The sequence below is a fragment of the Fukomys damarensis genome, unplaced genomic scaffold, assembly GCF_012274545.1.
Source record: "Fukomys damarensis isolate Sample0158 unplaced genomic scaffold, DMR_v1.0_HiC HiC_scaffold_19, whole genome shotgun sequence".
In the NCBI taxonomy this organism is placed as follows: domain Eukaryota; kingdom Metazoa; phylum Chordata; class Mammalia; order Rodentia; family Bathyergidae; genus Fukomys; species Fukomys damarensis.
In genome coordinates, this window is record NW_022900931.1 from 7,455,913 (window position 1) to 7,469,918 (window position 14,006).

The following is a 14,006-nucleotide window of genomic DNA, read 5'->3' on the forward strand; positions in this document are numbered from 1 at the left end:
GCCACTGCCCTAGCTGAACAGAGGTCGGAGGCGCTTTCTCAAAGACAGTTTATTTACACCCCAAAGAGGCACAGGGCCCGCTGTCGGCCCTTAACACCCGCTTCCTGAGCAAAGACTGACCAAGGCGGCTTCCCATCCTCACCAGCATGTTGGTTCCTACAAACTGCAGTGGGCAGCTGGCACTTGCTTACGGACCCGGAGAGGACAGAGCCCTCACCCTGACCCCACTCTTGGGAGGGGGTGCCTGCCCCGGGCACCTACCTTCTGCCCCAGCCTACAGTGGGAGCCTGGAGTGGGAAGACCTGACCCAGCTCCCTCCCCGTGCCCCACAGCTTGGTGCCAGGCACCTCACTCTTCCTGCTGAGGGTGGGGCCGCCTGGGGAGCCAGAGGGCTCCCTGAGGCCTGGGTGCAGCGGGCCACAGGAGCGTCACCCATCAATGTCCCAGCTGAAGAGGTGGTGCTTCACCAGCATGTCCTGAACACCCTCCTTCAGGGGCTGCTTCTCCTCCTGCACACAGGACAGCTGCTCAGGAGGACTGGGCCAGGCAGTGCCTCCTGGGGCCACCCTGCCCTCCTGGGACAGCCACACACCCACCTCTCTCTTGGCAGGGAGCTCCCAGTCCTGGGAGAGACTGAAGGCGAAGCAGCACAGGACACTGTGGGGAGGGAGGCACTTATCAGGGACTGCCCACCTCTGCCACTGCCTGCCAGCCAGGGCCCTGCCTGGTCCTCACCGGAGCTCGCACTTGATCTGGACCCAGCCAGGGCTGCGCAGGAAGGACCAGGGCTGGTACCACTTCTCCACGGTGGCCAGGCTGGAGCAGAGGACCTCCAGCCACAGGTGCAGCACCTGCTCACTGGGGACAAGGCTGGGAGGAGGGCTGCTCGGGGTCTGGCCCGCATGGCCCTCCACAGTCTCCGCAGCAGCTCCTGAGCACCCTCAGTGGAGAAGGCCAGGAGTCGGGCGGGACCGGTCCCGCTCAGAACACCTTCCCTACACTTACTTGAGCCCGACGCAGATCAGCGAGCGGAGCTTGACGTCCATTTGCGCGTGGACTGCATCGTGAGTCACGTTCACAGACTGCACAGCCTGGGGAGGGTACGACTGTCACTTGGGTGCCCCACTGGCCAGAAGGTGTCAAGAGGCTGCCAGAGTAGCCCTGCTCACCCGGTACAGCAGCTCCTCTGGGGTCAGGACTTTGCCATCTTCATCGAGCCTGAGGGAACCAAAGCTCAGTATCGCCCACCTGCCAGGCCCTGCTCCCTCTGAAGTCCCACCAGGACAGTGTGAACGGGCAGGCCGGGTTGTTACCTGTAGGTCTTACAGAGCACGAGGCGGGAATACACCGAGTCAAAGTCTCTCTCCACTTCGCGGCCCGCAGCCTATGGCGGACAGGAGAGCCAGTGTGGGATGGGGTGGCCAGTCCAAACCCCGGTCCTGCAGAGCACACGCAGCACCTTGCAAGCTCCTCCACCCTGTGAGGGCGGCCTGAGGGCACCGCAGCGTGTGCTGCAGCTCACCTCCTCGATAAACAGCCAGGGATGGCAGGCACCTCCAAGCAGGGATGGCTTCTTCAGTCCATGTTCAAACAGGGCCTTGAGGGCTGGGCACAGGGTCCCCCGCACGAGGTCTGTGACCCCTTCTGTCACAGAGTCATCCCCCGCAATGGAGTACTGGTGGAAGATGGGGCCTGAGGAGGACGGCCCAGGCAGGCAGCACCCAGGAACAGCCCCGTCCTGCCCACCTCTTACCTCTTTGCTTCGTTCATCCAGGACTTCCACAAACTTGGCTGGAAACCAGCCTATGGAGGAACAGGCCGTGAGGGGCCCTAGTAGCCATCCGACCCCTGAACTCAGGGGTCACACAGAACCTGGAGGCCGCGCTCACCCAGGAGGGAAGCCCACTCCCGCTCCGCCAGGCTGAAGAAGGGCGTGCTCACCTCGCAGGCCGTTCAGCTCACCCACCCAGCAGTGCTCATCCTTCTGAGACACGATCTGCACAGGAGGAGCAGCAGGACAGGGCTCAGGCTCATGAGGCCCACAGCACTGGGCCAGCTGTGACCCCACGTTTCAGAAGCAGAGCCCTCGGCGGGAAAGGGGCAGGGGCTGCGGCAGTGTGCATGCACGTGGAGCCCCCACGCACCGTGATGATGTCATTCTTGCGGAAGCCCAGTTCATCGTCATCGTGTCGCTCGAAGTCCAGCAGGGCCTTGGCCCGGCGTCGGTGGCTGCGTGAACAGGCCACATAGTTCTCGTGGTCCCGCTGGTGGCTCTCCATGCTGTAGTCTGGAGTCAGCTCCTGCGCGGACAGGGTGATGTGGACAGGCCAGGTGTGGTGGCTTTGGGAGGAGAGTCCCAAATTTGAACCCTGCCTGGGCAACCTAGCAAGGCCCTGTCTCAAAATAAAAGTAGCTGTGGACAGTGAGGACCACTGTGGGGGAGAAGTCTCAGCCCCAGGAATGGACTGGAGAAGAGCCCCCAAGTCAGGTCAGGGGAGCCCCCACTCACCACACTACAGTTTTTGGGGTCTGTGCACTGGAAATGATGTGCCACACGCAGGATGGCTTCTCGGAGGTCGGCCACCAGTTCCGTCTGCTTGATGTTCTTGGACTTGAGGGCCTCCAGGTCATCCTCCCCTAGAGGGCAGAGAGAGTCGCCTACCCCAGCCTGCCCTGCCCCGGGGAACAGGTGCAAAGCCACACCAGCTGTGAGGGTAGATGTTCCGGCTCTCACCAAAGAGCAGAGAGGAGATGGTGGATTTCCTCCGCTGTGTCCTGCGACGAACCACCTGCATCAGGGACAGCAGCTCAGTGGGGGACCTGCCCGCATGTCCTCAGCATCCTGTCAGCTCAGGGTTTAGCCCATGCTCCTGCCACAGGGCACCCAGATGTGCCCTGCTGAGGGGCTGCTCACCTCACCACTGCCAACGGGCCCTGGCTGTGTCGGGGAGGCGGAGGTGGCAGAACAGGGAAGTGCCCAGCATCCCCACGCCCTCCCTCGCCTCGGGGGCCCATGGGGACCTCATGCTGTGGGCTGAGACAGGACTTCCTTGCTTGGAGCACCTGGGAAAGGTTGGTGGCAGCACTGGTCCCCAGAAGCTGGCCCTGGTCTGCAATGAGGTAAGCCAGGTGCTTGCGGCGCTGGGTCTCCACAGCCACGTCCGTGAGGGAGCCGGCCAGCTGCATGGCCTCCCCCAGAAGCAGCTCCACATCCTCCATCTGTGATGGGATATCTGACAGTGTGTTGAAGATGGACGCTGAGTTCTCCGACTGGATCAGCTCTTCCTCCTGGCGATGGGAGGGTGGGGGGCTCATAACCAGCATTGTCCTCAGAGACCAGTGCCCTCTGGCCTGGCCACTGGGGAGATGCCCACCCCCACACGCAGTCCACTCAGCAGGGACCCCGGTAGCACCTTGAGGCGCAGCATGCCCAGGGTGGTCTGGAACAGCACCAGGGAGCCCTCATAGAAGAACAGGTCCCAGATGCGCAGCAGCAGTTTGATGTGCACGACGCTGGCAAAGGCCGTGAGGAACCAATGCAGTGTGATCAGGGACAGCTCTGTGGACAGGCACGGGAGTCACTGGGACTGGGACCAAGACAGCTGGCCAGAGGTGATGTAGGCAGGGAGAACACCTCCCCAAGAGCAGCAAGAGAGGAGAAAGAGCAGGAAAGTGTAGAAAGAGGTCAGGGAATCCAGGGAACATGAGCAACACAGACTATGCGTGTCCATCCTCTACAGGACGCGTCCTGAGGCCTCGGAGGTGCACAATCAGCAGTGTCCCAGGACCCTGGGCCCAGAGGAGGCTGTCTCCGGGCTCACCAATGTCATGCTCCTGCAGCAGTTTGTCCAAGCGAGGCAAGTACTGCACGATGAGGTGGCGCAGGACCCGCTGGTCAGTCTGGACTCCCAGAAGGGTGGTGCTGAAGTAGGAGGCAGGAAGCAGGTCTTCAATGATGGCGCACATCATCCAGAAGGCATCTTCCTCCTCCAGGAACAGCAGGAGGCAGGCAGCTACCTGGCCAGGCAGGAGGACAAGGGGCTTCTACCCAAGTCTTGGTGAGTAGAGCAGGTGCCCCTGTGGGGCAACCAATCAGGAAGAGCCTCTTGGGGATACCAGAAGGCTCTTGGGCTCCACCTGATAGCAGAAGCAGCTGCTCAGCCACTAGGGTTCTCGAGGTCAGCCCCACCTCCCATTCTACACCACAAGGAAAAATCACACCCCACTATGGGCCTGGAGAAGACCCTGAGTATGCTCCCAGCCCTTCCCGGGGGTTCTCACCATGCCTGTGCCCTGGCAGTAGCCAATCTCCGGGTAGAGCCAGGCCAGCGCCCGGAGGACCCTGCGCAGTCGGGGCACCCCGATGCTGTTCACATTGGCAAAGCAGGCATTGCTGGGCATGGTGCGGAGCAGGTCCTTCTCAATCTGTTGGGGGGCCACACCACCCCACAAGGCCTTGTGAGACTGATGCCCAGGGAGGGAGCCAAGCCCCAGACGGGTTCCTGGCACTCCAAATAAAGGTTCCCCCACCTCGGTATTCCATCAGTCACTGGGAACCTCATGCTGGGCCTACTGAAAGACGGGTGTGGCGGCTGGATGTGTATTCAGATCCCTGCTGTTCCCAATGAGGACCCATCTGCCCCAAATTTCTCCACACACTGGGCCCTCTGGATAGTTACGCTTGCAGCCAAAGAAGGACCCAGGGGAGCAAGTTTCCTCTGTAGTCATGCATGGGTATGAGGGATGCCAGGCCTGCCAAGGAGACCAACCAGGGGACACCTTCCTCCTGCAGACCACACATGGTCTCTCCCAACCAGCCCCTCAACTGCCCTGTGTCACCTGCTTGGCAGCGATGGTCTCATCGTTGGAGCTGTTCTTCACGATCTCGCGGTAGGACAGGTCTGAGTTCCTCTTCTTCTGCAGGGCCCCAGAGAGCCGCATCCACAGCTGAGGGAAGGAGCCACACATGCACTGTCTTTCTCGTAACACTGGACCCAGGCCAGGGTACTTCAAACTGCCGTGGGTCCCTGTGGCTCACCTGTGGCCTCATGCTATGCGGGATGCCAGCCAGCACCAGGGAGCGCAGCTTCTCAGAGCGAGGCAGGGAGACAGCAATCTTGTCCCAGGTAAGGTCCCCCACGTCGTGATTGTGGGTGAACTCCAGGTGGGCCTGCCACCGCAGCCTCTGGGGGGGGTCCTCCACCAGGGCTGCACCCATCAGTGGGCCGGACTCAGAGTCAGGGCCTGTCACCACAGAAAAACAGCGGGAGGACAGCAGGTTCGGCACTCTGTCCTCTCCTCCACATCCCACATCTCCCTGCAGCTCCCAGTGGGGCCCCAAGCTGTCTCCAGGCCAGGTGCTGTCCCCAAAACCAGACCAAAGGGCTACTTCCTGGGTGCTCCCCACAGCTCTTCCCCCAAAGACACCCCAGATCCCTCCTCTCCAGAAGCTCAGGCTCAACCCTAGAGGCACCAGCTCCTTCTGCCCCAGATCCCACACTCCATCCACAGCCATCAGTGGGCCACTGCTTCAGGCCATACCACAGCCCCTCACCTGGGTCATGGCACAGCCTTTATGGCAGCTGCCCCAGCCCTTCCACGACACGCTGGACTACATCACTGCTCGGCACCCCCACTGGGCTCTCCTCTCGGACTCAGAGCCAAAGGCCTACTCTAGGCTTCATCAGGTGCTGCTCCCGGCCCTGCCCCATCCTCACCTGCTGTCACTTTTCTCTTGCTCCTGCCATTCCATTCTGCCTTTTGCTCAGTAAATCCAACCTCCCTTGGGTCCTGTGTACTCATTACTGCCCTTTCCCAGCTACATGCACCCCGTGGCTGCATCTGGTCTCTAGTCCAGAGTCTCCGCACAGAAAGGCAGAGACCCTAAGTGCACATTTTGACCAGTATCAATGAACAAACTAGATGTAACACTGTTTTAGTGTGGTGCTGGGCAGAGACACAATTCCATCACACTACAAAATTCCCTATGTCCCTTTCAACCTCTGCTTTTAACTTGTACTTGCCAGCAGGTCAGAAGAACAAGGCAGACTATGTTAGAAGTGGAAATATGAATGGCCTGAATATGAAGATGAGTGCTGTAGCCACAGCTCTGGCCCAAAGACAGGGCACCCTGTCTGAGCAGACAGCCAGCCTTCCACATTCCCCCCACGCACCCAGCCCGAGACCACTTGCACAATGATGGCTGGTGTAGATGCTGGACTCAAGACCAGACGCAGCCAGGGAGTGTGTATAGCTCAGGAACCCTGAGAGAGGAAATGTTCAAGTAATTACTGTGCACATGGTGCCCTCTTAGGTATGGAAAGTACCACACACACAGGGCCAGAAAAGTAACACACTAACATACCAGCAATTATCTTCAGGCACTAGGACTAGAGGTTAATTTTGTTTGAATCTTTATCCTGCTAAAATTCTGTATTTTTCAATTTCTCTACAGTGAATATTATTGCTTGTATTATCAGGTGAAGGGTAATAAAATTTAATCACGGGAATGGTTCCACACACCTGTAAGTCAGCACTCTGAGAGGCTGAGGCAGGAGGATAAGTTTGAGTTCTGCCTGGGCAATTTAGCAAAACTATCTAAAAAAAAAAAAATTACTTTTTGGTACCAGGGATCTAGCTCAGGCCCTTGCACTTGCAAGATAGGTGGCGGAACCACTAAGCTAAATCCCTAGCCCTCAAAATTTTTTTAAAAAGCTAGGCAGGGGCTGGACATTTAGCTCAGTGGTGCTGCTGCCTGCCTGGCAAGCACAAGGTCCCAAGTTCAATCCCTGCTACCAAAAAAAAAAAAAAAAAAAAAAAAAAAAAGGCAGGGTGAGGGTGGGTTGTAGCTCAGTGTGAAAGCCTTGTGTTTAATCCCTCACCCCGTCTAAAAACCCAGAGGCCTCCATATATGGTACTTATAACAGCATCATGCTCAGATACGCTTTTGTCCCTATGTCTGCAGTAATGAGACCCAGCACTCAAGAGGTAGACTGCTGTGGAATTCAAGTCACAGAAGTGGGAGTTCTTAAGAACATCATCAGCAAGACATCACAGGGCTCCATCTTACCTTCCTTGTCCACGCGAAAACCAAACTCATCGTAGCAGAACTCTGACTGCTCCGCCAACTCTTCCTTCTAGAAACAGGATTAGGAAGAAAGACATCTGCATCCCAGCCTGAGACCAGTTTCTAAAAGATGCCACTCCCATGGCTGACCACTAAAATTCCACCCTGACCAAAGGCTACCCTTTAAAAAAGTCTGCTCTGGTTATTCTCCACGTATAAAGTGACCACCTCCTCTGAATTCATTTTCCTTGTTCTCAGAATTCAAAGGTTGCTACTATCAAGCTAAAAAACATGTTTTATGCATTTCTGTGTCCCTACCATACCCTTCCTTCTACCTTATCACTGATTCAAACAGGCTCATAAAACTAAGATACCATCTCAGCTGGTGGACACACTGGAGTTGGCTACCCCAACACCCAACACCTGCAGAGGGCCCCTTCACCCCACAGCACAGCTGTGCCTGGCTGCGCCAATACTGTACCTGTGTGGACCTGGCCAGCATCTCCGGGGGCCATATGCTTGGAGTCAGTGCTGAGAAGGGGCCACCAGCAGAAGGTATATGGCCTCCTACAAACACAGAGGACCGGGGAAAGAACAATCAAGAAGACACAGGCAAAATCCAAGCCAGATATCCCCTCCCTTGCACAGAAGCTGTTAAGCACAGGAGGGTGGGAAGAATGGGATGGAAGAAAATTCCTGGGAAGGAGCACATTTCAGGACAAGTAGAGGAGAGCAGCAGCATGTTACAAAACATACTCAGATTCCATCTCCTTGCCTTTTCCTCCACCTCAGGAAGGGGCAGTTTGGGCAATGTGAAGACCTGAGCAGACTGTCTCAGTAACCATCCCCGACCTGCAGCCAGCCTCCCTTCCCCTTTGTGTCATTCCTGTCTGGATGGCTGTTTCTGGAAACAAAAGCCAGTTCCCCACCTATGGCTCATGAGAGCCCAGCTGTGCTTCACCTGACATGGTGCTGAGCCGCTGGCAGCTTCCACAAATCCAGGCTTAGACTTTTACTATCCTGACCTCTGATAGCTAGAAGGTGCCTCGGGCTTCATCTGCTCCAGAAACATCTGCCTGTCAGGAAAGCAAAGGGTACATTCACTGCACAGCCCCATCCTGGAAGGCAAGGCCTTCATACTGCGCTGCTCTGCTGGCCAGCAGTGGGGAGGAGTGGGGAGGAATGAGGGAAAAGAGCCATATTCCGCCCGTTTTAAACTGGACTATGGAGGGAGAAGTGCTGTACAATAAGACAGGTCCTCGCCTTGCCTCCCCCCCAGAATATTTTGTTTGCAAATGTAAGCTTGTGCTGCTGGGCTCCTCCTGCCCAATGTATCAAAATGGTTTGTGACTGTTTGAACTGTGTGGCCTCTCAGGAATGTTCTGTGAAACCTCAGTTTGTGCCCAATGTGCCAAAATGGTTTGTGATTGAACTGTGCGATCTTTCAGGAATGTTCTGTAGCTCCACCCCCTACTTCTGTGAGCATGCTTACATGGCGTGTGTTTCAGGAATGTTGTGTAACTCTGCCCCCATGCTCACCTACCCTGTAGATCCCTAAATAGGGAGACCTCATTTTTGGTAAGAGCATTCAGACTCCTCTGAGCCCATGTAATGAAGGTTTTTTCCCTCCACTTCTTCAGTTGACCGTCATATTCTCGAGTCTTCACATTACGAGAGCTGTGTTCATAGCCACCACCCTGAGCTGTAAAGCTCAGCTGTGCCTCAGAGCAGTGGCATGTGGCTGCAACACTGAGTTGTAACACTTGGCTATAGCACTGAGTTGCTCTGCTCTGCCCCAACACTATTTCTGTTTTTTATTGTGGAGTCTTCTTAAGAGGATAGAAGAGGGGAAGAAGGATCTGAAAGACAACAACCCTTCTATGTGAACATTCCAAAAAGATGCACTTTGAAGATGCTAGAAAACAAGTGTTTTCAGAACAGCTTAGTAAGGCCCTGCTTACTAAGAAGCAGAACCAGACACACAGACTTCTGGGCAGTGTTCTTCAGGGAGAAAACAGCCCAGCCTCCCCGCAAGCCTCTGGAACAGGTTTCTGTGAGCCAGAATCTCTTAGGAATCACTTAACACAACTCAGCTCTGCTTCTAGGAAACACCCTCAACCATCCTTCCCACACCAGCAGTCAGTTCTACCACCTTTTTTTTCCTTCTACTTTTGTGAGATAGTGTCTCACCAAGTTGCTCAGGCTAGTCTCAAACTTCTGGGCTCAAGTGATCCTCCTGCCTCTCTCTCCCTGAAGCAGGAAACTGAGGACCCTGGACAGAGCACTCTAACATGGGGATAGGTGCAGAGCAACTTTATTAGCTGGTGGCTCAAGAAGAGTGCTGTCCTCTCGAGACCCCCGAAAAGAAGTCTGTGCTTCTTTATATATCTCTTTTTCCATTTACAAGGCTAATTCCATTGGAGTTTCCCTGGGAACATAGCAAGTGGATTTACACAAAGCAGAGTGTGTGTGGGGTGTGGCAGGACTTTCTGAGTCCCTTATGCTCCTTTGGTGACAGACTGCAGAAGCTGTCATGGTTACTCCGGTGCATTCTACAAATAGGTATCCAGTTAACTCATAGTTGCCCAATTCCATATGGAGAGGTGGTTTCCTTTCACATCCCAAGTGCTCCTGTTATTTTCTCTTTTTCTTTGAAGTGCTGGTGATTGAACCCAGGACCTTTGCAGAGAGCTACATCCCCCACCCTCATTTCTTGAAGACAGAGAATTGCTAAGTTACTAATCTGCCCAGGCTGGGCTTGAGTTTGCAATCCTCCTGCCTCAGCCTCCCAGAATGCTAGAGTTACAGATGTGCACCGCAATGCCCATCTGAGCTAAAAGTTTTAAAACTCATGTGTCCTCATTCAGTCCTCACAACACATTCTGCTGAGCTCATATGAGAGAAAATAAGCCTAGAAGAGCGTGGCACACACTTCTGTAACAGACTCCAAACAATGCTGCTACAACACCATGAGGCCTCACCCTGGTTGCCAGCTGGACAGGGCTGGGAATGTGAGCCAGTGTGTCTATTCTGCCACCTACTGGCTGGGACCCCTGCGACAGCTTATTGCTGTAAGTGAATGACTGCCCGCAGCCTCAGAGTACAGTGGCTTTAGGGCTTACCCTCTGCCCTGGGATGCAAAGGGAAGAGGTCTCCAGTCAGATCTGGACTCTACTCCCAGCTCTGCTGTCACTTGTCATCACCCTAGGCAAGTTCATTCACTTCACTTCTTTTGAATCTCAATTTTCTTAACCCATAAAATGAAGTAACACCCATGCCTTACCAAGATCATAAGGATTAAATGAGGTAATTCCAATAAGGCCCTTAGCACACTCTCAGACTTAAGCATTGCACAGTCCTGGCAATTTCTAGAAAGTTACTGTTTGTTAGCACCTGGGCCCCTCATGTTGCAGTGTACCGAAAGTTCATATTCATCTTTGAAAACCTATGTGGGCTGAACGTTACTGATCACACCAAAGGTGGTGATTTGGTTGCTGCTTCTGGAAGGGCAAAGTAAAAGCATTAAGGGAGGGAGGGTACTTGAAATGGAAGCAATGAGCTACATGTGGCCATGGAGGACTAAAGGGGCTGAGAAAACAACTCTCAGTGTGCAGCTCCCTTTTCCTGACCTTGCAGCCTCCAACTCATGCATCAGTCAGTAAACAATGAATGACTAAGCATCCGAGAGCCAGGCATAGTTCTGAGGGCTGAGCTACAGCACTGAAAAGAAGGGTGGGCTAGTACACCATATAGAGCAGAAGAAAACAGACGGCGATAGCTGCAGTAGTATGACAGAAACAAAGCAAGACAGAAGTATGGGGAGCACCAGAATAGAGGGGGTAAATATATCAAGCAGTCAGGAAAAGCCCTTTGAGGAGAAGGTGAGTGCTGAGCAAAAATCAAAGGAAGCAAAGGATGGAGTCCTTGGCTAGCCAAAGGGAGGGCCCTGGAGGAGCAGCAAGTGCAAAGCTCGTCAGGAGCCGGTGTGGCAGGTGGACATAGCAGCCCAGTGGCTGCAGGCGGACGGGACCTTGAGGAGGGAAGGGTGGGAGGAGTGGGGACACTATTCTTAACAGTCTGCAAGGTTCAGCTGTACATGTGCATACATATGTATGTTTTCACTTCCTCCACAGGCTGCCCCCGAGTCTCCCAACAAGGGCCGGAAGTGATATTGCTAAGCTGGGCGGGCAGGTTTTTCCTGCCTCGTTGCTATGGAAATCTTCCAACAAGCAGCCAGGGGAGTTGGCAGAAACAGCTAGAGCAGTTTGCCACATCCCCATAGCTGCCCTCCTGTAGTTTACAGGGTGCAGAAAGGCAGAAACTTTGGAAAATCATGAATAATGTGAACGTGTTTTAGATGTTCAGAAAGAATTTTTATAAATTAAATGGATGTGTTTAAAGGTGCCAGTTCTCTAATGCTGTCTCCAGTATATGCCTTCCTATTTGCCAATCCTGCAGTTTCCTGTAAGACAAAGTTTGCTCACAATGCAAAGGTTAGATATCACTGTAAGTTAAGTGTACAGGCAGGGGGAAAGGTTCTGTCCATTTCCTGTAGCCTCTTGTGGTCAGGTCAGAGGGACAGAATCCTTCATTCTTCTTTTCCACCTCATAGGGTCTCACTATGTATCCCAGGCTGGCCTTGATCTTGCAATCCTACCTCAGCCTCTCAAGCCCTGGCATCACAAGCAAACGCCACCACATCTCGCTCCCTGTGATCCTGACTTACAGTCCTATTCTTGTGCTGACAACCAAGCAGGGTTGTTACTGCTATAGAAGTAGTTTTCACAGGCACCTGGCAGGAAATACAAGGGCTGTTGTAAACAGCACAATCTCAAACACTTCTATTCTGGCAGCTGTGGAGATCCTGAAGATAACTTCTCTGTGAGTACGTGGGGACACTGAATGCTACTGAGAGGAGAGGAGCCCAGAGCAGGGAGAGGAGAAAGGCTGATGTCAGAGATTAATGTGGCTGCTACAGATGCTGAAAATTAAATCAGATAAATGCTCAATGAGTTTTTTTTTTTTAAAGAAAATGGAAAAAGTATGAAAGTACTTTTTTTAGGGTAAAAGTAAAAATACTGGTTTCTCTTCCTGGGTTTTCTCCTCGGCTTCTAGTCCTCATCACGTGTAAACCTCTGTGCCTTGTTCTCACTCTGAGGTCTTCCTGGGCAGTCACACCCCCTACCAGTTTCGCCAACCAGGTTCCCCAGGGACTCTGTACTCCCAGCTGCCGCTTATTGCCATCGTAGACAAAGGAACCCCACCATCTCCTGCGTCGCTCACCATGCTGCTGGCACCCCCAGAGGAAGGGCCATTCTCTGACAACAAAAGGTCTGACATGGTCAGTCCCGTCCACCCTTCAGGTCCATCTGCTGCCAGTGCGCTGCACTCTCTGCTTCTGTTCTTTTGGTCCCATTTGCCAGACTCGTCACACTAACACTCTGGTCAAATACAGCCTGTCACAGAAAGGACGGAGGTGCCCAGCCTCTGAGATGGCCCCAAGCGAGTCTACCTTCTGATACCGATACCCATATCCCCGCACAAGCCCATTCCACACCAAACTGCATTAACGGCGGCAGCCAGAACACTGGCAGCACTACCTACGCGACTTCCACGGACAGGCTGTACGTGGCACTGCACTTCCCACGGGCTCTTCATCACTTGCTCTGGAAGAAGTCAGCCGCCAGGTCAGGAGGACACCCAAGGAGCCCCATTAACTTGCCTGCCACAGCAGTGAGCAACCTTGGAAGTGCTCCTGTAGACGACTCCAGCCCAGGCCACAATCTGACTGCAAGGGCATGAGAGCACCGTCCTCTCTGAAGCAGGATTTTCAAAAGGCCTAACGGGACCCATAGAGACCATGAGAGAATAAATGGCTATTGTGAGGTTTCGTTCTGTTTTCAGTACTAGATTTTGAGCCTAGGGCCTTTGCACTGAATTATGTCCCTAGCTCTTCAAAAAACTTTTTTTCAATGATGAATGTAACTGCATTGTATACCTAAAATGTACCAATAAACTTAATGAAAAAAAGAGCAACTGTAACAAAATACCATTAAAAAGTTATGCCAAAGTGAAAAAAAAATTTTTTTTCAGACAGGGTCTTACAAAGTTGTTAAATTAGCCAGGCTGAGCTAGAAACTGCAATTCCCCTGCTTCAGCCTCCCAGAGTGTACCTCCATGCCCCGATGGTTGTTATTTTAAGCCACCAAGTTTTAGGGTGACTTGTTACACACCAAAAATCAGTGAACCTTCATAACATTTCTCTGCCTTTACTAACGTAACCATCTATGTCCCTATAAAACCCTGTAAATAATTTTATCGTAGCATTTAACACATAGCTATTTTTTCTCAGTTGATCTCACTAGACTATATCTTGTTTATTTCTGCATTCTTGGCACCTGGCACAATGTTGGTACTCAGAAATCTTTCATTAAACATTTGCTACATAAATAGCACAAATGAGTGAACAGGAGTTGAGGAAAAAAGTAAACAAAAGTCACGAATTCATGCCATAGTAAATAACTAATGCTATTATTTCATATCCCTTATTCTTCGGGCATTCTGGAAAACAGCAACCTCTCTATCACAATTACTACAGTAATTACCACAGAGCAGTGGGCCCTTGGTTTATGAACTCAGTTTGTTCACGAGGGCTGGTTTTAACTCACGTCAGTCAATCGAAGGCTCAGGCTCCTCTACACAGCCTTCAAAGTTTCTCTCCTATATTCAGGCAGATCTCAGTGTCCTTATAGAGAACTGACCCAGGATTTCTCAACTCCATACAGGAAAAGATGCTGCAGTGTTCCTTCTAGAACTCTTTAAGGATTAAGTGTGTATCTGAGACCACCTGGAAAAACAAGCATCTGACATTCAGGTAGTAACTCGAGACTTTGTTCATAAAACTAAAATTCCAGTCATAACTCAAGTTGTTCATATGTAA

General features: G+C 52.9%; 1 protein-coding gene across 2 annotated transcripts; it reads right to left on the reverse strand.

Moving 5' to 3' along the window:
* Nucleotides 1–34: 34 nt before the first annotated feature.
* Sgsm3 (small G protein signaling modulator 3) lies at nt 35–13,750 on the reverse strand. Of its 2 annotated transcripts, XM_033766209.1 has the most exons (22): nt 13,735–13,750; nt 8,028–8,142; nt 7,548–7,633; nt 7,070–7,136; nt 5,039–5,244; nt 4,840–4,947; nt 4,282–4,425; nt 3,822–4,017; nt 3,414–3,559; nt 3,064–3,288; nt 2,735–2,789; nt 2,510–2,637; nt 2,145–2,300; nt 1,942–1,996; nt 1,754–1,803; nt 1,523–1,675; nt 1,314–1,384; nt 1,170–1,218; nt 1,006–1,091; nt 736–858; nt 597–657; nt 35–509 (listed from the first exon to the last, which is right to left on the reverse strand). In XM_033766209.1, the coding sequence occupies exons 2-22, from the start codon at nt 8,032–8,034 to the stop codon at nt 429–431; spliced, it is 2,253 nt and encodes a 750-aa protein (XP_033622100.1). In that variant the 5' UTR covers nt 8,035–8,142; nt 13,735–13,750; the 3' UTR covers nt 35–428. The 2 variants fall into 2 exon arrangements, with proteins under 2 accessions (XP_033622100.1, XP_010610711.1); XM_010612409.2 differs by lacking the exon at nt 13,735–13,750 and having other exon boundaries at nt 8,028–8,547.
* Between the last annotated feature and the right edge of the window lie 256 nt (nt 13,751–14,006).